The sequence below is a fragment of the Ipomoea nil genome, unplaced genomic scaffold, assembly GCF_001879475.1.
Source record: "Ipomoea nil cultivar Tokyo-kokei standard unplaced genomic scaffold, Asagao_1.1 scaffold0873, whole genome shotgun sequence".
Classification (NCBI taxonomy): Eukaryota; Viridiplantae; Streptophyta; class Magnoliopsida; order Solanales; family Convolvulaceae; genus Ipomoea; species Ipomoea nil.
Window position 1 is genome coordinate 1,945,028 of NW_017617301.1, and position 24,967 is coordinate 1,969,994.

Sequence of the window (24,967 nt, forward strand, 5' to 3'; positions counted from 1 at the left end):
CAGAATTTTTTTTATATTTTGTCTATTTTGCTTAGAACTTGCAGAAAATACCTCCTAAACTTTCCCTTCCCCTCACTCAAACTCAACATTGTCCTCAATGTTAAATATAAACGTAGGTGCGAGAATATGAAATAAATAGGAAACTCCCCTGTTATTTGTCAATTCATTCGGTGTGGAAATTAATCGTGTCAAAATAAGCCACATTTTCCCCATCTTTGTAATGCTTGAGTCATTGCCCATTGACTATTAAAGGGCTCTTCTCATCTCCTTCAATCTCTATGGCCCCATTGGAATGAGGTTTAGTGACCACAAAAGGACCTGACCATCTAGACTTCAATTTCCCTGGAAAAAGTTTAAAGCGTGAGTTAAATAATAAAAGTGTTTGCCTGTAACACCCCGAAATTTTTAAACTTTTTAAAGACTTATATAATAAAGGTATTCTCTTATTAAATCCCAAACAGAGCATTGCTAAACATAAGAGTATGGGGTGCTATGCCACACCTGAGCTGGAGAACTCAGATGCACAAGCTAACTAACTAAATTCCTTAATAATGTCAATGGCACGCAGGCCGAAAGGAAAACTATCTACACTACGCCTCGAATCTCTAGCGCGCTCCAGTGTCTACTCATCAGTGCCTGAAAGCCAAATATATCTGTTCAGCGAGAGATGCTGGTAACCCACTCCAACGCGTTGAAATACAATGCATATAAGCATATATATATATAGATATACGAAAACCATTTTGAAGCATGAAGTTTTATCCTAAGAGACTCTAGCTTTTAAAATAGGGATAGACTCGACAGACAGAGATAAGCACAGCCAATAGTTATACCAAGCATATACAGTTTACAAACGTAGGGAACAGACTTGGCAAATAGAGATAAGCACATAACCAAGCATATACAATTTGCTAGCATAAATCGTAGTATCACGTTCTCAAAACACTCATAACAACAAATCATCCATATCACATCACATAAGCACACTTTGTTGGCGCCACAGGACCAATCGCATGCCCATACATGAGGGTCAGCGCATATAGCTCTGACACGGCCCTGCAGCACCCTGCCCCGTATCGCAACACGGAGGGGTCGATCGCAACCGACCGATGAACCGCAGCTCATCATAATGTTTGATCACAACCAAACAATGAACCGCAGCCCAAGAGTAGTCATCTGACAGCGGCCAGGAAATATGAACCGCAGCTCATGTAGAAACGTTTGATCGCAACCAAACGGTTGACCACAGCCCAAGAGTGTAAATCTGACCGCAGCCAGCTTCTGAACCGCAGCTCAGGAATAACCAATCCGATCGCAACCGAATTGGGGTATCACACACACATAACACATAGCAAGCACATGCAACCCACATTACACATTGGGACGGGGGAGAAAACGTATAACGAAACCTATGCGTGATCCTTCACATACTAAGAATAATCCTAAGGGGTTCATACTTCTTCCATCTAGGTCAACGGGATACCGATTCAAGTAGCATGCAATATATAAGACTCATACAACCTACGAACGGTACCCGAAATATCAAACTAGACACAGGCACGATAGACGAAGTCCGTTGGGGCACCACGGGGGTCGGGGGAACATCAAACGGGGAAGCCAAAAACCCAAGGTGGGGTATTTTCCAGCGGGTAACCGGTGGGTGAGGGGTCACCCGCCGGCTGCCCGCTGCCGGCGTCGTCCAAATTGGCCGCGGGTAGGTGGCGGGTCCCCTACCCCCCACTGACTCTTTCATCCCACAAACGCCCCGGGAACCTTTGTGGAACCCGAGACCATGCTTAGACACTTTCAAACGCAATGGATAACAACACGTAGACAATTTACGGATCAAAAGCAAGAAACATATGGCACATAACCTATCATGCTTTTCTAAACATAATTAATACCCAAACATGCGAATTCCCACCCAATACATCAAGAATAACACAATACGAGTTCCACGATACAACCTAGGGTTCTAATCACTTTTAAATCAACAAGAACACAATTCATCTTCTAATATCAAGATTCGGTAAGAATATCACATAAACATTAAGAACATCACACAATCATCAAGAACATCAAGAACACCATATAATCATCAAGAAACACTTATCATCAAGATTATCAAGATCACCCATGGAATCATAACACCAATTATGAAGATCAATATAACGAATCATCAACACACAAGAATATGGGGAAATCCTAAGGGGGGAATCATTGCTATGAAAATAGGTTTTGTTGAGACATGGGATACCTCTTAGCCTTAATTAATTCCTTGGCTATGAAGGGTCTTTCTTTAAGCTTTCTTCTTTCTTGATTTCTCCTAAGGGGATTCTTGGAACTTCTTGTGTAGTGGGAGATTATTGTGGTAAAAGGTTTACTTTCTTTATTCCTAATAGGCTTAAGACTCTAATTTAGGCCATGGTCCACGGTTCATGGTGGACCTTTATTGATTAATTAAAGGGAAACCTAACCGAATTAAATCATATTTAATTATTATTAACGGGATTAATTAAATAATTAATCCGGGATTGAAGGCCGTAACACGGGGTGTTACATTGCCCAACTTCAAACTCTCGTCTCAAGATCCTTTTATCATGCCACGCTTTGGTCCTTTCTTTGTAAATGTGTGCATTTTCATAGGATTCACGACGTATATCATCCAACTCATTCAACTGTAGTAATCGTTTCTCACCTGCAACTTTCAAATAAAAATTCAAAGTTTTAACTGCCCAATAAGAACGATGATCTAATTGAACAGCAAGATGACATTATTTACCATAAACTAGCCTATAAGGCGACATGCCTAAGGGTGTCTTGTAGGCATGGTTGAAATAGGCGCTAGGCGCTAGTTGGGCGGTAGAGTAGCGCCTAGCGCCTAGACAGCCTAGGCGGCTAATTTAAAAAAAGAAAAACAGTGCACGTGTGTAGGTGCATATATGTCATATTATACATACATATATATATATATATATATATAAATGAAAAAAATTAGCAAGGTCGAGTCGGTCAGGTTAACTCAGCTAACTCGACAGAAATTGACGAGTTAACTCGGCGTAATCGGCCGAGTTAGGCGCTAGGCGGCCGAATTAGGCGCTAGGCCGGCGCCTAGGCGGCCGGTTTCCTAGGCGGGAGCCTAGGAGGGAAATCGCCACGGCCTAGGGGCGCCTAGTGCCTAGGCGCCGATTACTCGGTGCCTAGGCGGGATTTTGGATTTTTAGGTCCTTCTGTATGCCCATAATGCATCAAGCAATTTCAAATACCAATCATTCCTAGATGAAGTAACTGTTTTTTCCAAAATTCTCTTAAGTTCACGGTTAGAAACCTCTACTTGATCACTTGACTGAGGATGGTATGTGGTCCCGTGCTTGAGATGACAACCGTATTTAAACAACAAAGCTTTAAATTGTGAGTTCTTAAAATGCACTCCACTGTCACATATAAAAGCTCTAGGAACACTTTAATGTGAGAAAAGATATTTAATGACTTTAATTACACTACTAGCAGTGTTATTAGGCAATGCAATTGCCTCTACCCATTTGGAGACATAATCAACAACTACCAATATATAAGACTTACCATGAGAAGGTGGAAAAGGTCCCATAAAATCTAAATCCCAAACATCAAAAAGTTCTACCTCAAAGATTCCATGTTGAGGCATTTCATGTCTCCTTCCAATTGTACTTGTACGTTGGCATCTATCGCATGCCATGACGTAGCCCTGTGCATCCTTGAACAAAGTTGGCCAATAAAAACCACTTTGTAAGACTTTAGCAGCAGTTTTGTTACCTCCATGGTGTCCACCATATGGAGAAGAGTGACAGTGATAGAGTATTTGGACCATCTCCTCTTCAGGTACATATCGCCTAACAATCCCATCAGCACATCTCCTGAAAAGCAACGGTTCATCCCAAAAATAGTGCTTGATTTCTGAAAAAAACTTCTTTTTCTGGTAAGTATTAAAATCATGTGGAATAATGTTACCAACCAGGAAGTTAACAAAATCAGCAAACCAAGGTACAACATTATCTTTAATAAACCATAGTCTTTCATCAGGGAACTCATCATTTATGGACTCCTCAACATCAGATTTTTCCATATGTTCCAACCCTGCCAAGTGTTCAGCCACTAAGTTTTCAGTTCCTTTCTTATCTCTAATTTTCAAGTCAAATTCTTGCAATAACAAAACCCAACGGATCAATCTAGGTTTGGAATCCTTTTTAAGAAACAAATATTTAATGGGTGAATGATTTGTGTAGACAATTACCTTTGATCCAACAAGATAAAAGAAAAATTTGTTAAGAGCAAAAACAACGGCAAAAAATTCTTTTTCAGTAGTTGCATAATTATTTTCAGCATCATTTAATACTTTGCTTGCATAAGAAATCACAGGCAACTTTTTATTTCTTCTTTGTCCCAAAACAGCACCTAATGCAAAATTACTAGCATCACACATAAGTTCAAAAGGTAAAGTCCAATTAGGTGCAACCATAATGGGGACTGAAATTAAAGCTTGTTTAAGGCTATTGAATGCCTTTGAACATGCATCATCAAACACAAAAGGGACATCTTTAACCAACAAATTGCAAAGAGGTTTTACAATCTTAGCAAAATCTTTAATGAACCTCCTATAAAAACCAGCATGGCCTAGAAAACTTCTAATAGCTCTTACCGAAGAAGGGGGGAGCAACTTTTCAATAACCTTAACTTTAGAAAAGTATACCTATATCCCTTTAGATGAAACTTTATGATCTAACACAATACCTTCAGGTACCATAAAATGGCATTTTTCCCAATTAAGCACAAGATTTGTCTCTTCACAACGCTGTAAAACACGACTCAAGTTAGCTAGACAAGTATCAAAAGAGGAACCAACTACTGAAAAATTATCCATAAAAATCTCAATTATATCCTTAACCATATCAGAAAAGATTGTCATCATACATCATTGAAATGTAGCAAGTGCATTGCATAAACCAAATGGCATCCTTCTATATGCAAAAGTACCATATGGACAAATAAATGTAGTATTTTCCTGGTCCTCGGGGGCAATGGGAATTTGAAAATAACCTGAATAGCCATCTAAAAAACAATAGTATGCATACCCAGCTAACCGTTCTAACATCTGGTCAACAAAAGGTAAATGAAAATGGTCTTTACGGGTAGCTGCATTTAGCTTCCTATAGTCTATACATACTCTCCAAGTTGTGACAGTTTAGTAGGAATCAACTCATCTTTATCATTTTTAAGAACAGTGATACCTCCCTTTTTAGGAACAACATGTACAAGACTAACCCATGCACTATCAGAAATGGGATAGATAATACCTGCATCAATAAGCTTGTGAATTTCAGCACGTACGACTTCTGTCATGTTAGGATTAAGGCGCCTTTGACTTTCCACCCTTGGGGTATGATTTTCTTCCATCAATATCCTGTGCATACAAATTGAGGGACTAATCCCCTTAACATCAGCAATAGACCACCCGAAGGCAATCTTAAATTGCCTCAATATTCTCATCAATTTTTCTACTTCTGCAGGAAGCAAATCAGCATAAACAATCATAGGAAAAGTATCATTTACACCCAAGAAAACATATATCAGATGTGATGGAAGTGGTTTAATTTCAAATAGAGGTGGTGTTTCATTAGAAGGGAGTGGAAAAGGGTTGCCACTACCTAAATCTTCATATTTCCTACTAAGATGTGTAGGCAAATAACCCTGACCTTCTAACCTCATCAAAGACTCAACAAAATTAGATTCCTTTTCTTCCATTTTTATACTAAGTGCAAGACATGCTTCCAACGGTTCACTAAATGAATGCTTAACAAATGTTTCTTTTGCAAGGTCATCAATAACATCAACAACAAGACATGATTCATCAAAAGATGGGAACTTAACACCTTTAGAGATAGAGAATTCCTCTTTTTCTGTTCCTACTCTAAAAATCAATTTGCCTAAAGGCATATCTATTATTACTCCTCCTGTTAACAAATATGGTCTACCAAGTATAAGAGATGTATTTGTATCACTACCCATATCAAGAATCATAAAATCAGCAGGAAAATAAAATTTACCAACTTTTAACAATATATCCTCTACTACTCCAAGCGGGTACTAGACTGATCTATCAGCAAGTTGAAGAGAGATTGTTGTTGGCTTCATTTCAGCTATTTCTAACTTATTGAAAAGCATTAAAGGCATAAGGTTAATACTGGCACCTAGATCTGTAACACCCCCAAATTTTGAAACTTTTAAAACTTATATAATAAAGGTAATTCCTCATTAAATCCCGACGGCGTTCCTCTGGGCATTCCACTAACCCGAGGATTTTGTTGAAGGTTTGGATCCATTCTTCGAGGAGTTGGGGATCCTTGACTGACTTCTTGTTGGCGCCATGCTGCTGGTTTTCAGGGCCAATATTTATTGTAATGATGAGTCAGTGCGCTGCACCCTTACCTTGGTGTGGTAAGCGTATGGGGAGTTCTTTTAAGTTAGGGAGGGATAAAGTGAGGTGGGGTTATGTGTAGGTTTCACAATCTCACCGCGCGTCCTAAGATTCCTGAGTTCTATGTTCCTAAGTACCTAGAGTTCAAGCCTAATGTCCTAAGGTCTAGTCTTAAGAGTCTTATCCTAGGGTCAAACTTACGCTCTGATACCAACTGTAACACCCCCAAATTTTGAAACTTTTAAAACTTATATAATAAAGGTAATTCCTCATTAAATCCCGAAATTCAGTATAAAAGTATGGGGTGTTATGCTACACCTGAGCTAGAGAACCCAGGTGCATAGGCTAACTAACTAAAATCCTCAATGATGTCAATACATAAGTATGGCACGCAGGCCGAAAGGGAAACTAGCTAATCTACGCTCTAGATCTCTAGCGCGCTCTAGTGTCCACTCATCTGTGCCTGAAAGCCAAATATATCTGTTCAGCGAGAGATGGTGGTAACCCACTCCAACGCGTTGAAATACAATATAGGTATATATATAGATATAGATATAGGAAAACCATTTTGAAGCAAGAAGATATATACTTAGGAGACTCTAGCTTTTAAAACCGGGAATAGACTCAACAAGTAGGGATAAGCACATCAAACAGTAATAAACAGTTAAGTAGAGATAACATCATAAGGAGTGCACATCAAAGGTCACATTTCACTTTTCAATTCAAACACCTCATCATTCAATCATCAATCATATCACATAATCGTTGATGGCGCCACGGGACCAATCGCATGCCCCGAACATGAGGGTTAATGCTTATAGCATTAACACGGCCCCGCAGCACCCTACCTCAGTACCGTGGTATGAGGGGAGTTTATCACAACCAACCCTTTGAGAACTGCTGACAAACTCAACGTCAGACCACGATCCGGCTCACCGCTGACGCACCCAGTCGGTGGACCGTGATCCCCTTTACAAGGGCGGACTTACGACCCTACACACCGTCGATGCGCATAGTCGGTGGACCATAGCGGATCAAGCCCGGCTTACCGCTGAGCTGTACTCAATCGGTGGGCGAAGATCCTCGGAGACTATGGCCCTACACACCGCTGTCCCATCATTCGGTGGATCACAGCCAGCCGTAGCCCTACACACCACCTGATTACTTAGGTCGGTGGACTACAGCCTTCCTCGGCTTATTGGCCCTACACACCGCCTGGTGCGTTCAGTTCGGTGGGTCATAGCACCGAGGCCCATAGTTGGACCGCAGCCCAAGAAGTGTATCAATTTCGCCTTAGCCACTTCTGAGCCTTAGCTCAGGAACAATCCATTGGCATTTACCCACTTCCGAACCTTTAGTCCGCGAACAATCCATTCGGTCTTCAACCGACTTCCGAACCTTAGCCCGGGATCAAATCATTCGGCCTTCAGCCGACTTCCGAAACTTAGTCCGGGAACCTCCCAATTGGCCTATAACCAAAATGGGGGATCATGCAACACATAACACATAGAAGCACGTAGTAGCACATTGGGAGGGGAAAGACATATAAATAAACTTACGTGTGATCATACACATACTAAGAATAGTCCTAAAGTTTCATACAACATCCACCTAGGTCAACGGGTTACCAATTCAACTAGCATGCAATTCCTAGGATTCATTTAACCTACGAACGGTAACCAAAATATCAAACTAGACTCGAGCACCACAAATGGGGTCCGTTGGGACACCATGGGGAGTGGGGAACATCTAACGGGGAAGCCACAGACCCGGGGTGGGGTACGGACCAGCGGGTAGCCGGTGGTGGGGGTCACCCGCCGGCTGCCCGCCGGAGAACACTATTCCGGGCAGCGGGTCGCCGGCGGGTAGGCGGCTGCCCGCTGCCGGGCGGTGTTCTTCGGGCAGCAGGTAGGTGGCGGGTTCCCCTACCCCCACCTACCCCCCACTGACTCTTTACTCACATATTCCTCCCGGGAACCTTCGTGGAACCCGAAACCATGCCCTTAGATACTTTAAATGCAAATAACGACACCACGTAAGCAATTAACGGATCAAAAGCAAGAATCATGTAGGACTTATCTTATTACGACATCTAAATATAAATAACACCCGAACATGCGAATTCCCACCCAAATATAAATCAAGAACATCACAATACAAATTCCCAATCCATCCTAGGGCTCTAATCCCACCCAAATCATCACGAACATATTTTATTTTTTAACATCAAGAAATATCAAGATTCGTCAAGAATCATCACATTAAAATCAAGAACTTCTTTTCAACATCAAGATAATCAAGATTATCAAGGAAGCATATAAATCATCTTATCGATCATCAAGAACATAACACAATTATCATAGAATAATTCATCAAGACACGAGAATATAGAGGGAGGCCAAGGAAGGAGATTATAGCGAAGAAAATAGGTTTTGTTGAGACATGGGTTGCCTCTTAGCCTTAATTAATTCCTTGGCTATGAAGGGTCTTTCTTTAAGCTTTCTTCCTTCTTGATTTCTCCAAAGGGAATTCTTGGAACTTCTTGTGTGGTGAGAGATTATTGTGGTGTAAGATCTAAGTGCCTCCTATATCCCTATTTATATATTTAAGAGTCCTAATTAGGGTCTGAATGGTATGGTTTTAGTTAATTCCGACCGCGGGTAGGTGGCGGGTGCCCTACCCCCATCTACCCCCCACTGACTCTTTTTCACAATAAACGCCCCGGGATCCTTTATGGAACCCGAAACCATGCTTAGACACCTTTAAACACAATTGATGACACCACGTAGACAATTAACAGATTAAAAGCAAGAATCATACGGCACGTATCCTATCGTGATTTCTAAACCAAAAACAACACACGAGCATGCGAATTCCCACCCAATACAACAAGAATAGCACCATATGAATTTCACGATACATCCTAGGGCTCTAATCATATTTTAATCAACAAGAACATAACTCATCTCTTAATATCAAGAAACATTAGGATCTATCAAGAACATCACACAATCATCAAGAATCCCTTATCATCATCAAGATTATCAAGATCACACATAAAATCATATCACCAATTATCAAGATCACATCATCAATATCATAAACGATTCATCAAGACACAAGAATATAGAGGGATGCCTAAGAGGGGGATCATAGCTAAGAAAATAGGTTTTGTTGAGACATGGGTTACCTCTTAGCCTTAATTAATTTCCTTGGCTATGAAGGGTCTTTCTTTAAGCTTTCTTCTTTCTTGATTCCTCCTGAGGGGATTCTTGGAACTTCTTGTGTGGTGGGAGATTATTGTGGTGTGAGATCTAGGTGGCTCCTATGTCCCTATTTATATATATTCCTAAGAGTTCTAATTGGGGTCTAAATACTATGGGCTTGCTAATTCCATTCCTTATAAGACTAAGGACTTGTTTTAGGGATAAGGGTCCATGGTCCATAGTGGACCATATTAATTAATTAAAGAGAATCCTAATCATAATCTGAATGGTAAAAGGCCTACTTCCTTTATTCCTAATAGATAACTAGATCTAGGATTCCTAATTAGAATCTGACTAGTAAAAGGTTAACTTTCTTTATTCCTAATGGGCTTAAAACTCTAGTTTAGGCAAGGGTCTACGATTCATGATGGACCTTACTAATTATAGGGAAACCTAACCATATTGAATCATATTTAATTATTATTAACGGGATTAATTAAATAATTAATCCGGGATTGAAGGCCATAACACGGGGTGTTACACACTCCCCCCCCCCTTACGAGAAGCTTCGTCCCCGAAGCTTAGAAATCCTACAGGGATAACGAGTCAAAAGTAGTACGGTGGTCATATACAGAGAATGCATTCTATGGGGAGACTATATAATTGTATATCTATGTGTCCTGGGTTTTTGGGAACGATTGGGTTAAATGGATTAAGAGTGTGGGTTTCAAGCTTGAGGACAAAGTGAATCTAGGAATTAGGATCAAAGTTTTCAAGGTTTGCAACTTTAGGAGGTGAGGTTGCTACCATTTATGGAATCGTTAAAATAGGGAATTAAGAATGGGGTTTAAAGGGTAGAAAGGGTTTTGCAATAAGGAGGGGCTCGGTTGTCCAAGGGAGGGAAAGGGATTCGGCTAGGATGGGTTAAGGTTTCTCGATTCAAGTGACTATTCTGGTTTGATGCTTTGATCACGACGTATTGATGAACTGATGATCCTTCTCCTTTAGTGTTGGCACTTGCTTTACTTTAAGATCCTTGTCGGACCTTGCTTCCCAAGCTTAAGTTTCGTCCTTCTTTTCTATCTTGAGGGAATCACCCGCGATGATTTAATACTTACTTCTTTAATGCGTCCAAGGTCTTGACCAAGTTTGTTCAACCATGCCAATCTTTTAGGGCGCACTTCCCAAATTCTTCCCAAAGTCTCTTGGGAGTCTATAAACTTTGGGTTGACTTTCTCTTCTTATTGAATTTCATCTCCTCTTTAGTGAATGGAATTCTTAGTAAGACTTCATGTCTTCCCCGAGGTTCGGCTTTTTGTGCCCTTTTGTGTTACTTTTAATGATGAAGGTGCCCTTGCATGCTCCTTTTCTTCTTGAAGTGCAGTTGGTTACCTAATCTCGTTGCAGAATGACTCGGTGACTTTACGAGTTATCTCATTTCCTTGTGGGTCCTTAATAACCCTTGAGGTTTTGGCACAAATGTGCTCTTTACCTTTTTCCTAGCACCACGGACCACGTCGTTCTTGATTTCATACAACTTGTAAGGAGTCTTCTGATTTGCTTGAACGATATCCATGGTTTGAAGGAGTCCCGGTCCATCCTTTGCATTTTGACTTTTAAGGCCTTTGTGAGTCCTTAGCACGAGTTCCCAACTCGCCTCCTTGGTTTGCACAATCCTTCACGGCAATCATCCCTAGTCGGTTGCATCGTAGCGTCCAACTTCAACTACACGTGTAATGCAATTGGTTGTAATTTTCCGACGGTGTGTCGCGTGTCAAGGTCTTTTATCGAGGACACCAAGGTCTTATGCATGAAAATGGAAGAAGAGGATATCAAGCCTAAAATCAAGAATTTGTCTGGACAAAATGGCAAATTAAAGAAGAAGTTGAAGACATAATATTCACGTCAATGCTACTCAAAAGATATCCCAGAAGAATTTTCGTTTAAGAAAATTACGATTGGAAGTTTACGCGAAATTAACATGGAGATCAAGCATCTATGGAAAGAAAGGAGTACACCAAAGATGATTGGAAATTTAATTAATAGTTGTACGGATGAAGTGGATGATGCTTGATATATTATGCGAAATGGCTCAAGTTCAAAACTCACTATCAACAATTTTACAAGGTAAAATTTGAGAAGCCAAATTCAATTAAATCTAATGGAGTTGGGCGCTAGTCTAGCTATGGGCGCCAATTACAAGTGGAAATTGGGAAGCAATTTCACTTGGGTGCCAATTGAGAAGCAATTGCACTTGGGAGCCGATTCCATAGCAACTGAAATTGGGGTCTAGTTCGAAGCAATTGAAATTGGGTGGGAGCTAGTTTCGAAGCAATTGAAATTGGGAGCAAGTTAGTTCGAAGCAATTGAAATTGGGAGCAAGTTAGTTCGAAGCAATTGAAATTGGGAGGCAATGTAGAACAGAAATTGGGAGCCAATTCAAGTTGTAGTATGGGATGCAATTCAAATTGGGGACCAATTAAAAGAAGTTGTAGTATGGGATGCAATTCAAATTGGGGACCAATTAAAAGAAGACATTGAGGAGCAATTGAATTGAGATTAAATTCAATACCAGGAGAAGTCTGGGAGCCAATTTCGAAGTCAAGGCCAGTACAATTCAAATTGAGAAATTTCGAAGTCAAGGCCAGTACAATTCAAATTGAGAAGTAATTGAAGCACTAGGAGAAGTTAAGAGCCAATTGCAAGTCAAAGTCAATTGGGAGCCAATTTCAAAGGAGAAATTCAATTTGGGTGCCAATTACAAGCCAATTGAAATTGGGTGTCCAATTACAAGCCAATTGAAATTGGGTGTCAATTATAAAGGAGAAATTCAAATTGGGTGGAAGTTCAAAGCCAGTTTGAAATCTGAGAACACCCAGACGTGAGAATGAAGAAGATGAAGAAGAACTTACAGTGAAAATATTCTCACAAGGAAAAATACTAGTCTAACTAGTATGGGATTAAATTAAAGTGTATTTTTTATCCCAAAGATACAAGGACCACTTCAGAGCTGATCAAAGAAGCCATTCTACACCAAAACTGAGACCCAGATATTCCCACTCAACGTAAAACCAGAGGAATATCAGATGAAGTTTGGGAGCACATTTACATAGAGATGAAGATCCATCAACGGCTAGCTTATCTTTTTCTGACATCTTTGCAGAAGATAAGATAAGATCTCTAACAAAAGATACAAGATTTCAAAAATGAGATCATCTCTATCCAACGGGCAGATCCTCATTACCAGCTATAAAATGATGAAGATATGAAGACTTGAAGATCACGGAGCAATACGAACTCAAAAAGCAAAGAGCTAAAAATTCAAAGAGCTAAAATCTTCAAGTGTGAGAAAAGAACTCAAAGAGCTTCAAGAGAAAAATATTCTGAGAGTTCTTAAACAGAGCTAAACAGAGCATAAAAATCAAGTGCTTTACTTGATACATCCAAAGAGAGAAAACACTCAGATCTTTCAAGAGAAATCATTCCAGAGTGTTTAATCTTCATCAAAGAGACCTGCGCATCATTGAAGATCAACTACAGAGTCTCAGAAGTTGGAAGCACGACAACACTTGTTTTGGAGAAAAACAAGAGAATGGAGGAAAGTAGCACGGAGCTGTGAAATCCTGGATTATCACACGAAGCTGTGAGATCCGAAGCAGCAGTGTCGGAGGAACTGGGCGTGATTAGTGCGGGCTTTGTGATCAAAGCACTAGATCACGGGATACGTTTCTACCGGAGTGTGGAAGACGGGGGGAAAGTAACGCGGAGTCGTGAAATCCTGGGATAGTAGCGCGGCGACATGAAACCCGAAGCAGCAGTGTGGTGTCACTGGGCGTGATTAGTGCGGGCTTTGTGATCAAAGCACTAGATCACGGAAATTCATTGTATATTGGAACCAAGAAGTAGTGGATATAGTGAATTGCTCTTGGAGATAAGAGCAAGTGGAGTAGGAGGATTACACCACTTCGCGAACCACTATAATTGTCTTGTGTTCTTTACTGCTTTCTTTACTTACTGCTCTTTACTTAATTGCTCTACACGAGATATATCCTCACATAATCTCACACACACTTTATCGTTATTTAATTTCCGCTGTGCACCATACTCTAACAATCTAGTTAAGAGTTTTGGTTTATCTCTCTGGCTTAGCAATTGTTGTGCTATGCGAAAAAGTTTGAAAGTCTATTCACCTCCACCCCCCCACCCTCTAGACTTTCACCTTACCTCTTTTGGGACCAACAATTGGTATCAGAGCCTGTAGCCTATTTGAGTCAGTTCATACCAACCTTTGGTATTAAAACACGTTGCCTAATTGGGTTAACTGTTTTTGACTGCTAGGCTGATCCATTCTACAAAGTGTGTGACTGGATTAATCTTTCATATCTCTCGTGATGATGATGAACAAAGATTTAGCTCAAAATCAATTATTCTCTCTTGATAAATTTGATGATTGGAAAGTTCGTATGCAGGTACACTTATCGGCTTTACGCGATGAAATGTGGGAAGTTATTTCCACTGGCCCTATCGAAATATTAAAAGTCAATACGGCGTTTGTCCTATCCCCGGATGCTCCACAGTACGTACAAAAGCCTAAACGGGAATGGACATCGAATGATAGAACGCGGAATAATCTTGACAATATTGCCAAGGATATTCTATTCAAAGCCATGGATGATACAATATTTCCGAACATCCGAAAGTGTGCTACAGCTAAAGAAATATGGGAAACTCTCATCAAGATTGGCGAAGGAGATGAACAAGAAAAAGACAATAAGCTCACAATCGCCATGAAGAAGTTTAAAGATTTCAAAATGCTCTCAAATGAAAGTGTTGCAGACATGGAAGCTCGAATGATCAAAGTTCTTGGAGAGATTAGTGATCTTGGCAAAAATATTAGCAAAAAATAAATTAATCTCAAAATCCTACGAGGCTTACCATCTGCATGGGATATGAAGGCTACGGCTATGCGCGATCACCGAGATCTAAGAATGTTGTCAACAGACAAATTATTTAGCGATCTAAAAGCATATGAGTTCGAAATGAAGGCCAAAGATGATGATGTTCATGAAGCTCGAAATTCTGCTCTAATGGCCGAACAACCGTCAACCTCCAGGTCAGTAGAAAATAATGTTGATTTTATGACTGACGAACAGTTTGCTCTTTTTCTGAAAAGATTTAAAAGGTCTATGAGAAAAGGAGACAACAAAAATTCTGCTCGTGGAAAATTCGTCCCTCGCACACCACAAGAAGAAAAGGTTGAAGAAAACAACAATTTGTGCTACAATTGCCGCAAACCCGGCCATTTTAAAATAAATTGTCCATATCCGATCGTTACCAAGTATCAAGGCAAAAATGTTGAATCTACACTGAACAAATCCGAAAGCAAAAGGTTCAAGCGCAATAAAAGAAAAGCTCTCGTTAGCAACGAACCGAATGAAAATGATGATTCGGAGGATTCATCTTCAAGCGATGAAAGTTCAAGTTCGGATGATGATACGGCGCTAATATGCAAGCTAATTGAGTTGAGTACAAGTGAAGATTATCTTATGGCTCTTGAAGCAGAGGAAGAAGAGGTAACATCTAATTCTTTCAATTCTGTTAATTCCTCTTTTTCTCATGAATCTGTTGATAATCTAATGCGAGATTGTCAAGAGATTATGCTCACTCATCCTCAACTCAAGGAGCGCAATAATATTCTAATTTTTGAAAAAGAAGAAATGAATAAAAAATTGCAAGGTACTTTACTTGAAGTGAGTAAATTGAAGAATGAAAATATTCATCTTCAAGAAGAGTGTAAAGCAAGAGAGGTTAAAGAACATAACCTTCGGGCAACCATTGCTACGTTCACTAACTCGTCCAAAATAATGGATAAGATGGTGAGCATGCAAAAGCCATCAGGAGATAGAACCGGAATCGGTTATGACTCCACATGTTCTCAAACCCCTCAAAATCTGGCTAATTCTACTACTACTTTAAATAATAAAGTTCAAGTGGTAAAATTTGTTAAAAGTCAGAATAGCACGATGAGACAAGGACTTGTCTATCAATCAAATGCTAAGTTGAATGTTGAAAGGCCGAAACAATTCAATTATACGGAAAAACAACAAAAATTCTATAAGCAAAGATATGCCAGAGAGTCAAGTGCAAAAAGATTTCATATAAAAGATGGAAGCTTTTCTAGAAATAAAGTTGGGAGATTTTATCCCACTCAAAAGGATTGGTTGTGTAATAGATGTAATACTTTTTATAGACCAAAGCAACAATCCTCTTCCCAGGTGCCAAAATATAAAAATGTTTTTCAAAATCCGGCGCCAAAAATGTTTTCAAAAGTATGTTATGATTTTCATGTTTCAAATGGTTACAAATCACCCAATCTTAATTCAATAAGATCTAGGTGGGTTTGGTTACCAAAAATCACTAACAACAAAGGACCCAAGCAAGTATGGGTACCTAAAGTTAATTAATTACATCGATAGTGGGTGCTCACGCCACATGACTAGAAATAAATCATATCTAGTGAATTTCAAAGAAATCGATGGACCAAAAGTTATATTCGGTGGAAATCAAAATTATGGAATTACAAAAGGAGTTTGCACGATCAAGAAAAATGGATTGAAGATTGAAGATGTTTCTTTCGTTGAAGGATTAAAATTTAATTTTTAGAGCACTAGTCAATTTTGTGATAAAAGCTATCTTGTACAATTTTCTAAAGATAATTGCCTAATAAAAAATGAGCTCACAAATGAGATTATTCTATCTGGAAAAAGGCGAAAGAATATGTACATTGTTGATTGGAGTACAAGCAAAGATTCAGTGTGCTTAATGGCCAGAAATTCGAATGAAGTTAATTGGGAATGGCACAGAATGCTCAACCACTTAAACTTCAAGACTATCAATCAATTTGCAAAGAAGAATCTAGTTGAAGGCTTGCCAGATATTATCTTCAAGAAGGACCAAGTGTGTGATGCATGCCAACACGGAAAGCAAATCAAATCATCATTCAAATCAAAGACACACGAGCCAATGTCAAGACCGCTAAGCTTACTACACATGGACTTATTTGGACCGGTTGATCCAATAAGTGTAAGTGGTAAGAAATATACTCTCGTTGTTGTTGATGATTTTTCCAGGTACACTTGGACCGTGTTTGTCAAGAAGAAAAATGAAGTTGAGCAAGTTCTACCGAAGCTGCTGAAGCTACTACAAAATGAGAAAGAATTGCAAGTATCAAAAATACGAACGGATCGCGGAGCCGAGTTTGTGAATGGAGTTATACAAGCTTTTTGCAATTCACAAGGAATTTCTCATCAATTATCTGCCGCAAGAACACCGCAACAAAACGGTGTTGCCGAAAGAAGAAATCGGACGCTCAAAGAAGCCGCACGAGTGATGATTAGTGCTTCCGGTCTCCCGAAACGCTATTGGGCGGAAGCTATCAACACTGCTTGCTACACGCAAAATCGAAGCATGATCCATAAGTAGTACAAGAAGACGCCATATGAGCTTTATAAAGGGAGAAAACCAAATATTGGTTATGTAACACCCCGGATTTTCAAGACTTTTAAAACTTATAAAGTAAAGGTGAAATCTCATTAAATCCCAAAGCATAATACAAGAGTACGGGGTGCTATGCCACACCTAAGCTAGAGAACTCAGGTGCACAGGCTAACTAACTAATATCCTCAATAATGTAAACGCATAAACATGGCACGCAGGCCGAAAGGGAAACTATCTACTTCTACGCTCCAAGTTCTAGCGCGCTCCAGTGACTTACTCTTCTATGCCTGAAAGCCAAATATATCTGTTCAGCGAGAGATGCTGGTAACCCACTCCAACGCGTTGAAATACAATACATATAGATATATATATAGATATATGAAAACCGTTTTGAACATGAAGATATATCCTACGAACTCTAGCTTTTAAAACAGGGATAGACTCAACAGGTAGGGCTAAGCACAGACAGCAGTTATACCAAGCATATACAGTTTACAATAGGCAAGACAGATAAGATAAGCACAATTAATAATCATAACCCAACATATACGATTCCCGGTATAAATCCCATAGTCTCATCCCCAAGATACTCATAACAACAACTCATCCATACTTCATCACATAGCACACTTTATTGGCGCCACAGGACCAATCGCATGCCCATACATGAGGGTCAGCGCATATAGCTCTGACACGGCCCCGCAGCACCCTGCACCGTCTCACAGCACGGAGGGGTCGATCGCAACCGACCGATGAGCCGCAGCTCTATATAATATTTATATACCTGACCGGTCTTTACCAGCCTGGTTAACAGTTGGGATGGTTCTCAACCCATTCAACTGCCCGTATAATGGACCTTTGTCCTATATAATATTTATATACCTGACCGGTCTCTACCAGCCTAGTTAACAGTTGGGATGGTTCTCAACCCATTCAACTGCCCGTATAGTGGACCTTAGTCCTATATAATATTTATATACCTGACCGGTCTCTACCAGCCTGGTTAATAGCCGGTATGGTTCTCAGTCCACCCGACTGCCCGTATAGCCCGATTGATCTCAACCAAATCGGAGTAACATGCACACATAACACATAGCAAGCACATGCAACCCACATTAACACATTGGGAAGGGGGAGAAAACGTATAACAAAACCTATGCGTGATCCTTCATATACTAAGAATATTCCTAAGGGGTTCATACTTCTTTCACCTAGGTCAACGGGATACAATTCAACTAGCATGCAATATATAAGACTCATACGACCTACGAACGGTCCCCGAAAATCAAACTAGACATAGGCACGATAGACGGAGTCCGTTGGGACACCACGGAGGTCGGGGGAACACCAAACGGGGAAGCCAAAATCCCAAATTGGGGTGCAAACCAGCGGGTAGTCGGTGGGTGAGGGTTCACCCGCCGGCGGCCGCTATTCCGGGTAGCGGGTGCCCTGCGGGCAGCTGCCCGCCCGCCTGCTGCCCGCTGCAGGCGTTGCCCGAGAAGTTGGGATGGTTAACAGTTGGGATGGTTCTCTATATAATATTTATATATCTGACCGGTCTTTACCATCCTGGTTAACAGTTGGGATGGTTCTCAACCCATTCAACTGCCCGTATAATGGACCATTGTCCTATATAATATTTATATACCTGACCGGTCTCTACCAGCCTGGTTAACAGTTGGGATGCTTCTCAACCCATTCAACTGCCCGTATAGTGGACATTAGTCCTATATAATATTTATATACCTGACCGGTCTCTACCAGCCTGGTTAACAGACGGAATGGTTCTCAGCCCACCCGACTGCCCGTATAGCCCGATCGATCTCAACCAAATCGGGGTAACATGCACACATAACACATAGCAAGCACATGCAACCCACATTAACACATTGGGAAGGGGGAGAAAACGTATAACAAAACCTATGCGTGATCCTTCACATACTAAGAATATTCCTAAGAGGTTCATACTTCTTTCACCTAGGTCAACGAGACACAATTCAACTAGCATACAATATATAAGACTCATACGACCTACGAACGGTACCCGAAAATCAAACTAGACATAGGCACGATAGACGGAGTCCGTTGGGACACCACGGGGGTCGGGGGAACATCAAACGGGGAAGCCAAAATCCCAAATTGGGGTGCAAACCAGCGGGTAGCCGGTGGGTGAGGGTTCACCCGCCGGCGGCCGCTATTCCGGGCAGCGGGTGCCCGGCCGGCAGCTGCCCGCTGCCGGCGTTGCCCAAGAAGGCCGCGGGTAGGTGGCGGGTCCCGTACCCCCACCTACCCCCCACTGACTCTTTTTCACCAAAAATGCCCCGGGAACCTTTGTGGAACCCGAAACCATGCTTAGACACTTTCAAACGCAATTGATAACACACGTAGACAATTAACGGATCAAAGATCGAGAAACATAAGGCACATAACCTATCATGCTTTTCTAAACATAATCAACACCCAATCATGCGGATTCTCACCCAATATACCAAGAATAATTCCATACGATACAACCTAGGGTTCTAATCATTTTTAAATCAACAAGGACACAATTCATCTTCTAATATCAAGATTCGGTAAGAATATCACATAAACATCAAGAACATCCTACAATCATCAAGAACATCATATAATCATCAAGAACACCATAATCATCAAGAACCTTTCATCACCAAGATCACCCATGGAATCATCCCATCAATCATCAATAATAATATCACAAATCATCAATACACAATAATATGGGGAAATCCTAAGAGGGGAATCATAGCTATGAAAATAGGTTTTGTTGAGACATGGCTTACCTCTTAGCCTTAATTAATTCCTTGGCTATGAAGGGTCTTTCTTTAAGCTTTCTTCTTTCTTGATTTCTCCTAAGGGGATTCTTGAAACTTCTTGTGTGGTGAGAGATTATGGCGGTGAAAGATCTAGGTGCCTCCTATATCCCTATTTATATATTTAAGACTCCTAATTAGGGTCTGAATGGTATGGGTTTACTAATTCTATTCCTTATAGGAGTAAGGGCTTATTTTAGGGATAAGGGTCCATGGTCCATAGTGGACCATATTAATTAATTAAAGGGAATCCTAATCGTAGTCTGAATAGTAAAAGGCCTACTTCCTTTATTCCTAATAGATAACTAGGTCTAGGATTCCTAATTAGAATCTGAATAGTAAAGGGTTTACTTTCTTTATTCCTAATAGGCTTAAGACTCTAATTTAGGCAAGGGTCCACGGTTCATGGTGGACCTTATTAATTAATTAAAGGAAACCTAACCGAATTAAATCATATTTAATTATTATTAACGGGATTACTTAAATAATTAATCCGGGATTGAAGGCCGTAACACGGGGTGTTACACTCTCCCCCCCTTACGAGAAGCTTCGTCCCCGAAGCTTAGAAATCATTACGGGGGTAACGAGTCCAAAGTAGTACGGTGGTCCTATAACGAAAGCATTCTACGGGGAAACTGTATAATTGTATGTTTATGTGTGCTGGGTCTTTGGGAACGATTAGGTTTAAAGGGCTAAAAGAGTGGGTTTCAATCCTGAGGACAATGTGAATTTAGGAATTAGGATCAAAGTTTTCAAGGTTGCAACTTAGGGTGTGAGGTTGCCACCTTGTATGGAATCATTAAAATAGGGGATCAAGAGTGTGGTTGAAGGGTAGAAAGGGTTTTGAAATAAGGAGGGGGGCGATTTTCCGAGGGAAGGAAGGGAATTCGGCTAGGATGGGTTAAGAGTTCTCGATCTTCAAGTGACTATTTTGGTTTGATGCTTTGATCACGACGTATTAACGAACTGATGATCCTTCTTCCTTGGTGTTGGCACTTGCTTGACTTTAAGATCCTTGTTAGACTTTGCTTCCCAGGCTAAGGTTTCATCCTTCTCCCCTATCTTGAGGGAATCTCCCGTGATGATTTAACACTTACTTCTTTAATGCGTCCAAGGTCTTGACCAAGTTTGGTCAACCAAGCCAATCTCTTAGGGCTCACTTCCCAAATTCTTCCCAAAGTTTCTTGGGAGTCGGTAAACCTTGGGTTGATTTTCCCTTCTTATTGAATTTCATCTCCTCTTTAGTGAATGAAGTTCTTAGTAAGACTTCATGTCTTCCCCGAGTTTCGACTAGTTGTGCCTTTTTGTGTTACTTTTAATGGTGAGGGTGTCCTTGCATGCTCCTTTTCTTTTTGAAGCGCAGTTGGTTACCTAACCTCGTTGTGGAATGACTCGGTGACTTTACGAGTCATCTCATTTCCTTGTGGGTCCTTAATGACCCTTTAGATCTTGGCACAAATGTGCTTTTTTTACTTTTTGCCTAGCACCACGGGCTACGTAGTTCTTGATTCCATACAACTTGTAAGGAGTCCTCTGATTTGCTTGAACGAGATCCATGGTTTGAAGGAGTCCTGGTCCATCCTTAGCATTTTGACTTTTAAGGTCTTTGTGAGTCCTTAGCACGAGTTCCCAACTCGCCTCCTTGGTTTGCACAATCCTTTATGCCAATCATCCCTAGTCGGTTGCATCGTAGAGTCCAACTTCAACCCTACGTGTAATGCAATTGGTTGTGCTTTTCCAATGGTGTCTTGCGTGTCAAGGTCTTTTATCGATGACACCATGTTTGGGCGACCCATGGTTCTTTACCCAAGACTCGCGTTCATCAATCGAGGCACACAAGTGCGCCATGAATCAATAAAGTGAGGAGTTAAGAAATCAGCACATTGTACCAGTGGGCGCGAGGTGGGCGGTCGTCCGCCTGCCAAGCTCCTGTTGGGGACCCGTCAAGGTCCCGTTGGGGACCCGCGGGAAGGTGACTAGGAAGAGTGAATTCCTTTGGGGAAAATCCCAAGAATGCACAGATTCAAGTCCCGACAAGCCCCATGTCCATGTGCACAATAGAAGGGACTTGAATACATAGGGTGGCCCATCGTATAGTTTTATTGATCCTTAGGTACGAGTTTATAGATGAGTCAAGACTCTCGCATGTTCTTTTTGCTCAGTAGGTCGGGTCCGGTTTCCAATTAGCAACCTCGTCACCTTCACCAGGTGGTTGGTTATAAGCCAACTTTGTCTTTGCCTTGCTTGATTAATGATAAGCCTTCTTCATTTTTCTTGGAGTTCGGCTTGTCGCTCGTTCTTTGTTCAATCCTTTGGTGACCAAGTGTTTGGTGATGCATTTCTCTTCCTTGGAATGCATTGATTGACTGCCTTTGACGTCGCATGCTGTTTTGGCGATTTTGTGTGTTACATGTACTTCTTACGGTGTCATAAAACCATCAAGGTCCTTGTTCCCAGGTAAGACCCTTATCACCAGGAGGCTCTAGTTGTATGATACTTTCCATGCGTCTGTTGCCTCTTCTTGTCATATCGAGTTCTTTTCGACAATTCATGCTAAAGATTGAGAAAAGACGTTGTTTATGTACTACTTTTCTTTCTTGCATTTAATTGGCGTTCCCGGTCTCCGGGCTGGGATAGTTGCGCCCATTCTAAACCAGTTCCGGAAGGGTTCGCTCATGCTGGAGGGAGTGGTCTCCCACTTCCGTTACTCCTTCTTTCGGGTTTGTCCTTAAATTCCACATTTGGTAGAAGTTGGCATTACTGGTGTAGGCTTCGTTGGGTGTGCGGGGTTTGCTTACAATTAGGGCCTGTCACAGACTTCTTTATCTTGGTTGTCTCTGTAGGATCTAATTCAGGCGCGAAACGAGCCAGTTGGAGGGATCGTTTGTGGTATTCCCTGATGGTGGTCATCCCTTGTTTTAGGTAGAGGATTTTCCTCATACATGATTGCCCTTACAGGTGCGGGGTCGAATCGTCCCCGTAGCCGTGCCCCTAGGCACTCTTAGTTGAACCCCTGGTTGTTGCCCATAAGTGGGTTCTTCGTGGATTTATCAAAGATCAGCCTCGTGTCTTGAAGTGAAATGAGGCTATCCCTACGCGGCGTTCCTCTGGGTATTCCACTAATCCCGAGGACTTTGTTGAAGGTTCGGGTTCATTCTTCGAGGATTGTGGGATCCTTGACTGTCTTCTTGTTGGCGCCATGCTGCTGGTTTTCAGGGTCAATATTTATTGTATCGATGAGTTAGTGTGCTGCACCCTTACCTTTGTGTGGTAAGCGTAGCGGGAAGTTATTTTAAGTTTAGAGAGGGATAAGGTGAGGGGAGGTTACGTGTAGGTTTCACAATCTCACTGCGCGTCCTAAGATTCCTGAATCCAATGTTCCTAAGTACCTAGAGTTCAAGCCTAATGTCCTAAAGTCCGGTCTTAAGAGTCTCATCCTAGGGTCAAACTTAGGCTTTGATGCCAACTGTAACACCCCGGATTTTCAAGACTTTTAAAACTTATAAAGTAAAGGTGAAATCTCATTAAATCCCAAAGCATAATACAAGAGTACGGGGTGCTATGCCACACCTAAGCTAGAGAACTCAGGTGCACAGGCTAACTAACTAATATCCTCAATAATGTAAACGCATAAACATGGCACGCAGGCCGAAAGGGAAACTATCTACTTCTACGCTCCAAGTTCTAGCGCGCTCCAGTGACTTACTCTTCTGTGCCTGAAAGCCAAATATATCTGTTCAGCGAGAGATGCTGGTAACCCACACCAACGCGTTGAAATACAATACATATAGATATATATATAGATATACGAAAACCGTTTTGAACATGAAGATATATCCTACGAACTCTAGCTTTTAAAACAGGGATAGACTCAACAGGTAGGGCTAAGCACAGACAGCAGTTATACCAAGCATATACAGTTTACAACAGGCAAGACAGATAAGATAAGCACAATTAATAATCACAACCCAACATATACGATCCCCGGTATAAATCCCATAGTCTCATCCCCAAGATACTCATAACAACAACTCATCCATACTTCATCACATAGCACACTTTGTTGGCGCCACAGGACCAATCGCATGCCCATACATGAGGGTCAGCGCATATAGCTCTGACACAGCCCCGCAGCACCTTGCCCCGTCTCACAGCACGGAGGGGTCGATCGCAACCGACCGATGAGCCGCAGCTCTATATAATATTTATATACCTGACCGGTCTTTACCAGCCTGGTTAACAGTTGGGATGGTTCTCAACCCATTCAACTGCCTGTATAATAGACCTTTGTCCTATATAATATTTATATACCTGACCGGTCTCTACCAGCCTGGTTAACAGTTGGGATGGTTCTCAACCCATTCAACTGCCCGTATAGTGGACCTTAGTCCTATATAATATTTATATACCTGACCGGTCTCTACCAGCCTGGTTAACAGCCGGTATGGTTCTCAGCCCACCCGACTGCCCATATAGCCCGATTGGTCTCAACCAAATCGGGGTAACATGCACACATAACACATAGCAAGCACATGCAACCCACATTAACACATATGGAAGGGGGAGAGAACGTATAACAAAACCTATGCGTGATCCTTCACATACTAAGAATATTCCTAAGGGATTCATACTTCTTTCACCTAGGTCAACGGGATACCAATTCAACTAGCATGCAATATATAAGACTCATACGACCTATGAACGGTACCCGAAAATCAAACTAATCATAGGCACGATAGACGGAGTCCGTTGGGACACCACGGGGGTCGGGAGAACATCAAACGGGGAAGCCAAAATCCCAAATTGGGGTGCAAACCAGCGGGTAGCCGGTGGGTGAGGGTTCACCCGCCGGCTGCTCGCCGGCGGCCGCTATTCCGGGCAGCGGGTGCCCGGCGGGCAGCTGCCCGCCCGCCGGTTGCCCGCTGCCGGCGTTGCCCAAGAAGGCCGCGGGTAGGTGGCGGGTCCCGTACCTCCACCTA

At 41.5% G+C, this 24,967-nt stretch overlaps 1 protein-coding gene across 1 annotated transcript; it reads right to left on the minus strand.

Annotated features, from left to right (window-relative positions):
* Positions 1-229: 229 nt before the first annotated feature.
* Positions 230-6,042, minus strand: LOC109178862. The gene is made up of 4 exons (XM_019328413.1): positions 5,201-6,042; positions 4,768-4,828; positions 3,583-4,726; positions 230-342 (listed from the first exon to the last, which is right to left on the minus strand). The coding sequence occupies exons 1-4, from the start codon at positions 6,040-6,042 to the stop codon at positions 230-232; spliced, it is 2,160 nt and encodes a 719-aa protein (XP_019183958.1).
* Between the last annotated feature and the right edge of the window lie 18,925 nt (positions 6,043-24,967).